This window comes from Rhinopithecus bieti, unplaced genomic scaffold (genome assembly GCF_001698545.2).
Source record: "Rhinopithecus bieti isolate Rb0 unplaced genomic scaffold, ASM169854v2 scaffold_36553, whole genome shotgun sequence".
Lineage (NCBI taxonomy): Eukaryota > Metazoa > Chordata > Mammalia > Primates > Cercopithecidae > Rhinopithecus > Rhinopithecus bieti.
The window spans coordinates 554,367-561,879 of record NW_016815774.1 but is presented as its reverse complement, the minus strand read 5'-3'; the positions used below and the strand labels follow the sequence as shown (position 1 = coordinate 561,879).

At 47.6% G+C, this 7,513-nt stretch overlaps 1 protein-coding gene across 1 annotated transcript in view; it reads left to right on the top strand.

Annotated features, from left to right (window-relative positions):
• Nucleotides 1-2,766: 2,766 nt before the first annotated feature.
• Nucleotides 2,767-7,513, top strand: part of BLTP3A (bridge-like lipid transfer protein family member 3A) — a 77,869-nt gene continuing 73,122 nt past the window's right edge. Inside the window, exon 1 of the mRNA XM_017853625.1 lies at nucleotides 2,767-3,077. Coding sequence (XP_017709114.1) covers nucleotides 3,034-3,077 — 44 coding nt within the window. The 5' untranslated portion in view covers nucleotides 2,767-3,033. The remainder of the gene's footprint in view (nucleotides 3,078-7,513) is intronic.

Sequence of the window (7,513 nt, the reverse complement as noted above, 5' to 3'; positions counted from 1 at the left end):
AAAAAAAAAAAAAAAAAAAAAAAAAAAGGGCAACAGTGATGGACATGTTCTGTATATTATCTATTGATGTCAATATCTTGGTTGTGATACTGCAATATAGTTTTGCAAGATGTTATTATTGGGGAGAACTAGGTAAAGGATACAAGGACTTATTTGTATTATTTCTGTTTTTTTTTTTTTTTGAGATAGAGTTTTGCTCTGTTACCCAATTAGGGGCATGATCACTCACTGCAGCCTTCGCCTCCCGAATTCAAACAATTCTCCTGCCTCAGCCTCCCGAGTAGCTGGGATTACAGGCACCCGCCAACATGCCCGGCTTGTGTTTGTATTTTTAGTAGACACGGGATTTCACCATGTTGGCCAGGCTGGTCTCGAACTCCTGACCTCAAGTGATCCCCCCGCCTTGGCCTCCCAAAGTGCTGGGATTACAGGCATGAGCCACCGCGCCCCGCCTATTTGTATTATTTCTTACAACTGAATGTTAATCTATAATCATCTCAATATAAAATGTTTAACTCAAAAAAAATGTATGGATTGGCTTCAGATTCCTTTTGTCTTTATATGTCTCAGATTCTTAGAATTGCAAGGCAGGATAAACACATTAATACTGTTGGTGAGAGTATCAACTCTCCTATTTCCTGGTCCCTAAAGAGGCCATATTTTTGTAGAGCACGAATTTTTGCATTCAACAAAAATAACTCATTCACCAGTCGTGATGACGCATTCAGTGAGGACGCTGAGTCTCTGAGCATGCGGTAGGTTTTGCCTTACATAGCGGATTCAGATGTCTAATCTTTGCTGGGGTGCTCCAGCAAAGGAAGCCTGAAATGCAAAAATTGCTGTGAGGCCCCTGTGGCTGAGGACCGAATTGGGAAAAAGTAATAATGGCCGATAACATTGGCAAGAAACCTCTTCTATAGGCCCTATTGGTCCCTGTTATATATTCTGGTGAGAGGTGGGCAGAGGGACAATTAATGATATTCAATCCTACAGGAGGGGAGTGGGTAGTAAAGTACCCGGACCGAGGATGATTTGCTTCCCTTTTATAGAATATTTTGGGGACTTCTGGGGAAAATTGAACTTACTATGACTAAGGGATAGGCATAGGAATGCATGGTCTGTTATTTTTGTCAGTCGACCAGGCTGGAGTGCAGTGGGGTGATTTCAGCTCACTGCAACCTCTGCCTCCCAGGCTCAAGGGATCCTCCCATCTCAGCCTCCCGAGTAGCTGGGATTACAGGCGCGTGCCACCACGCCCGGCTAATTTCTGTATTTTTTGTAGAGATGAGATTTCGTCATGTTACCCAGACTGGTCTCGAACTCCTGGGCTCAAGCGATCCATCTGTCTCGGCCTCTCAAAGTGCTGGGATTACAGGGGAGAGCCACCGCGGCTGGCCTGATTATTTATTTTCAAAATTTAACATTTGTATGGTTTACCGTGCTTAGACTCTCTCTGGAATTAGGGAGTAATTGTTTTGAGGGAAATAATTGTTTTGGGAGACACAGAGACATGGTTGAATGTCCTTGGTTTTATATTAAAGAATGACTACATTTAAAATGCAATATTAGCCGGTGGACAGACCGGCTAATATTATAGGAATAAGACTGTCTCAAGAGGTTTTGTTTTCTTTTTTTTCCCCAAGTTTTTGCTTGAAGGCTTAAGTCCAGAGAACTGTCACCTTTCTATCCTTGCCATTGGGTCTACGGGTGTCGCCGGCATGTGGGTTACACTTTTTTTTTTTTTTTTTTGAGACGGAGTCTCGCGCTGTCGCCCATTCTGGAGTGCAGTGGCGCAATCTCGGCTCACTGCAAGCTCCGCCTCCCGGGTTCACGCCATTCTCCTGCCTCAGCCTCCCCAGTAGCTGGGACTACAGGCGCCCGCCACCACGCCCGGCTAATTTTTTTTTGTATTTTTAGTAGAGACGGGGTTTCACCATGTTAGCCAGGATGGTCTCGATCTCCTGACCTCGTGATCCGCCCGCCTCGGCCTCCCAAAGTGCTGGGATTACAGGCGTGAGCCACGGCGCCCGGCCATCGGTTACACTTTTAAGCGTATGGATGAAATAGAGTGGAAGTAACACTTGACTGGGAGTCAGAATACTTGGGTTCTAGTCCTGGGTGGCTCTAAGTAGGTGACCTTGGGAAAGCTCTTATTTCCCAGGGCTTCCGTTTCAGTATTTGCACAGTGAAGATGCTCATCTCTAAAGTCCGAGGTCATTTTAACAACTGACCGTCTCATTTTCTTCTGACCCCACATTTGGGAGGGAGTGCTTCTGCAGTGCGCCGCTCAGGTCTTGAGTGAATACATTTTGCCCATCGGTTCAGGATCGGAGGCTAAGGGAGGCACCAAGAGGGTGACGGCGCCCCCTTCCCAGCTCTGCAGCACAAAGCCCTTCGCAGCTGACCGCAGCGGTTGGTTCGCGTCTCCCATCTACGGGTCTGTGAGGTCCTTCATACTACTTTTTAGTCCCCAGCCTGATTCCTGGAGTACAGCTGGTGCTCAACAAATACTGAGTGAATGTGTGAGGGAAATAAAGGAGAGGCGGACGCTGGCATCCGGGAGCTGCGCAATGATCTAACGAATTTCTGCAAAAATTACAGCTACCCTGCCTTTCTCCTAGGCTTCAAGGCGACTGCCGGGTGCGAAAGGAACCGCACACCCCTCAGAGGAGAAAGAAACCTTTCAGACCGGAGAGGCAGATGGGAGCGCGGGGGGAGGAGGCTCCAGCCAGCCCGCCCCCGCGCTGCGCGCGCCACCGCCCCTCACAGCGAGCGCCTCTGGCCGCCGCAAGCAAGGCAGGCGGGTGGCGCGCGATCTTCGCGTCGTTCTGGGCCGGCGGCCGCGGCGCCGCGCAGGTGGGTGGGATCGTGGCGGAGCGCCAGGCGCCCAAACAGGGGCGAGAAAGCGCCATGGCGGCTGCGGCGGCTGCGTCCGGTGCTCACGCCGCGACGAGGTGAGGGGGCCGCCTCTTCACCACTGAGGAGGCCACAGCTGCCCGCCCACCCGCCTTCCACGCGGGCCGCGGCTCCGGCATGGCCGGGATCATTAAGAAGCAGATCCTGAAACACCTGTCCCGGTGAGAGCGCCAGCGTCGGCCCCCGGCGGTCCCGGGCCCTTCCTAACCTCTCCCACCTCCTCCCTGACGCCGCGCTCCGGGCCCAGTCTCCCTCTCTCCAGCCCGGAGCCGGGACTCCGTGGCAGCCCTGCCTAACTCGAGCCCGGACAGCTTGCACCCCGCGCCCGCCGGCGCCCACCGTTGTCGCCGCTCTGTGTTTCCCCTGCGCTGGGCCCTCCTGCCCTGGCGCGGGTGCCGCTAGTTTCTTCCCACCCTAACAGCCCCCTGGACTTTTTCTCTCCCCTCAAGGGCTCTCCTGGCCTGCTGTCCCCACCTCCCACACCTCCGAGCAGGTCATCCTGTGTTCCCCTGACCGTCTTTCCGAGGCCCCCACGAAGCCCACCCTTGCCTGCCGGAACCAGCTGTCTTCTCTCCTGCCTTTGGGCCCGTGCGCCTTCCTCCAGGCCTCTGACCGCCCTCCTCTCCCAGATCCTGTGCCCCTGCCCGTTCTAAATAACGCTGCCACCAGTCCTGCTAAGCCATTTCCCCTTAGATTTCCAACACCAAGACTGGTTTTTTCTTTCCCAGGAGCACCCACCACCTCCTCCTCTTCTGTCTGACCCTGTTGCATCACCTTTGGAAAAGCCCAGCACCCAGGGTCGTTCCTGTGGACTTCTTTCTCCCTCTTTTGCTTTTCTTTTCATTACACAGCCTAATTGGAGAAAGGTCATGAGAGTTGGGGATAAAGTTTCCGCAACCTTCCCTTTAAGATGTGGAGGTTTTTTGACAGCCTGTGAAAAGAACCAACAACATCCGCTTCAGCTTTGCAGCCTTTTATTAAGCAATGTTATGTCTCTGAGTGATTTGGCATGAGGAGGCTGGCCGGCAAAACAGTTTTCAGTTGTAGCCGAGTGACTGCTGAACCCCGTGTTCCGGTTGCGGGTTGTCAGAACCAGTGGCCACAAAAATTGGGAGCTAGGTTTCACTTAGTTTTCACTCCTTATTTCATGCTGGAGTTGGTTAATACCTTGATCAGCCTTTGTATCTCAAGTGGAGAGTGATCCAGGGCTTGGAGGCACAGTGGTCAGTGGTTTTCAGGAGGTAGGGGTGAGGGGAGATGTCGGTCAACATGGGACACCCAGGCTTGCACTGATGTTTGTTTCTGGGTCTTCTCATTGCTTTGGTAAGCGGTATGTGAGATGCTATTCCTGCCACTGCATCCCCTTTTCCTGGCTGACACTCTAGCTTATTTACTGTTACTTTGACCTGAGACTTTTAATTAGTAATTAGACCCAGATCCATCTTTTGGTTAATCACAACGTAGTAAAAGAAAAATTGCACATTGGAGGCTGGTGCTGGAAAGTGCCTTTGGACCTTTTACTCAGATTAACGTAATATATTCTTTTTCAGGTAATAGTAATCTAGATGTTCCATGAGTCTGGTTGTTTTGTGTAAAGATATAGTAGTATTTGGGGCATGACCAAAGATCGCAGAATGGAACAGAAAATTGTATAATTTGAAAGGACACAGAATTTTAGGGCTTAGAGATGATCTCACCTATTATAGCATTGTTAAGATCCTGGGTTCTTTCTGATTTACTTTCTCTAAAACGGGAATAAGAACAGTATCTACTTCAAGGGTACAAAAAAAAAAAAAGAATGAATAAGACCTACTATTTGTCCAGCCCAGCCAACATGGTGAAACCCTGTCTCTACTAAAATACAAAAATTAGTCTGTCATGGTGGTGCACGTCTGTAATCCCAGCTACTTGGGAGGCTGAGGCAGGAGGATCGCTTGAGCCCAGGAGGTGGAGGTTGCAGTGAGCCTTGTGCCACAGCACTCTAGCCTAGGTGACAGAGCAAGACTCTGTCTCAAAAAAAAAAAAAAAAATTAGTATATTTTAAGATAAAGTGTGTAATTGGATTGTTTGTAACTCAAAGGATAAATGCTTGAGAGCATGGATACCCCGTTCTCCATGATGTGATTATTTCACATCACATGCCTGCATCAAAACATCTCCTGTACCCCGTAAATATATACACTACTGTGTACCCACAAATTAAAAATTAAAACAGGTTATTGTAGTACATGAATTAATATATGTGAGGACTTAGCACAGTGCCTAACATACAGTATGTGCTCAATAACACAGGTATGGTTATTTTTTGGATCACAATTTGTGTGACAATTTGATATAAGCTATAGACCTTGTCTCTGGAAAAAAATTCATATATGCAAACAGGTGATTTTTATATAAGTTTGAGAGGAAGGAGCAGTTATAAACTCCTGAAGCACATGCCTGAATCCCTCAAGGCATCCTGGAACTAGGTGAATAATCCCTGATCTAGTTCCATACTTCATTTTATGGCTGAGGAAACCAAAGCCTACAGAAGTGTAAGTGACTTGCCCAAGTTGCATAGGAAGGTAAGGTAATGGAACAGAACCTAATTCTGGTACACTTTTCTCTGTAGTGCACAGATATTCTGTGCACTCCTATGAACATAGAGTTTTGTTTTGTTTTGTTTTGTTTGAGATGTAGTCTCACTCTGTCGCCAGGCTGGAGTGCTGTGATGCGATTTCAGTTTACTGCAACCTCCACCTACCGGGTTCAAGAGATTCCCCTGCCTCAGCCTCCTGAGTAGCTGGGACTACAGGTGTGCACCACGATGCCCAGCTAATTTTTTTTTTTTTTTGTATTTTAGTAGAGATGGGGTTTTACCATGTTGGCCAGGATGGTCTCCATCTCCTGACCTCGTGATCTGCCTGCCTCTGCCTCCCAAAGTGCTGGCATTACAGGCCTGAGCCACCGCACTCAGCCTTATTTTTGTTTTTTAGAGACGGAATCTTGCTTTGTGCCTAGGCTGGAGTGCAGTGACACGATCATGGCTCACTGAAGCCTTGACCTCCCAGGCTCAAATGATCCTGCTGCTTCAGCCTACTAAGTAGCTGAGACCATGCACCACCACGCCCCTGGCTAATTTTTAAAATTTTCTGTAGAGACCAAGTTGCTATGTTGCCCATGTTGGTCTTGAACTCCTAGCCTCAAGCAGTCCTGCCTTGGCCTCCCAAAGTGCCGGGATTACAGGGGTGAGCCACTGTGCCCAGCCTGAACATACAGTTTATAAAGAAAAATCTTAGCAGTATATTCTTACACATTCCTTGGTGAACACAGTGCCTTTTTAAAATAGTAGATGAAGTAGGAATAAGTATCACAGACATTGGGGAAAATTTCTGATTTTCTCAGCATTGGGCAGGGGACTGAGGAAGAGGTCACGTTACAGTTGCAATTTCAGGGCTGCAGGAAGAGGTGGTAAGTTATGAGTCTTGTTGGGGGAAAGGCCAAACTCTTGGGGCTTTTGTGTTTGTTTAGCTTGGAAAAGCTGCCTAATCACATGTGACATTTGTGTCTCTGTGTAGTCTTTACCACATACAGGCTGGCCTGCCTGGGGAGGAACTATGACTCTGTGGCTTCCCAAACGTGATGGGGAAAGAGAGAGAAGGGAAGGCGTACCAAGTTAAATAAAGATATACTGTATTAAATAAATACTGTAGGTGTTTGATAGTTACTTGTTGCTAGTGATGACAGTGCCATTTGACTTAGAGGAGAATGGCCCACAGCGGAGAGGATATACCAGTTAGTCATATTATGCTGATTTGGGGCATGAAGTTTTTCAGATGATAAAGTATCTTGTTGGAATGCACCCTCCTTAGTAGTAGAGTATTTTGGTAAACAAGATTTGAAGAGAATGGTATTCAATATGCTTTTCTTAAATGCCTACCCTAGGCCAGGCACTAATCTGGGCACTGGGGGAAATATAAATGTCTTTTAAAGGCTTTAACTCATGATTTGCATGACTGCTGCTCAATGCAAATAGCTTTAATGCCCAGCATTCATTTAAATAGACTTTGGAAGAAACCTTTTCTTAGAAACACAAAGTAATCATTTAAAAAATATTCAAAATTGATTTTTCACTAAATTAGGTTTTTCTTGTTTTAGATTACCTAAGCTAATGACCTTTCATACAAGTAAGAAGAAATATGATAGATTTTAAAGAAAGTCAAGCGTCTATCGTTAATGGAAGGAGCATGGACTCTGAAGCCAAACATGCCAGATTCACCTTCCAGTCCTGCCACTAATCAGCAGGGCAGCCTTTTGCAGTGGTGTAGTCTCCGCTCATTGCAACCTCTGCCCCCCGAGTTCAAGTGGTTTTCCTGCCTCAGCCTCCCGAGTAGCTGGGACTACAGGTGCATGCCACCATGGCCAGCTAATTTTTGTATTTTTAGTAGAGACGGGGTTTCTTTCTTTTTTTTTTTAAATAGTTTAATGTATTTTAATAGCAAACTTACAGGAACAGCACAGAAGACAGACAACATTAAAAGCATGTACTTGGCCGGGCGCGGTGGCTCAAGCCTGTAATCCCAGCACTTTGGGAGGCCGAGACGGGCGGATCACGAGG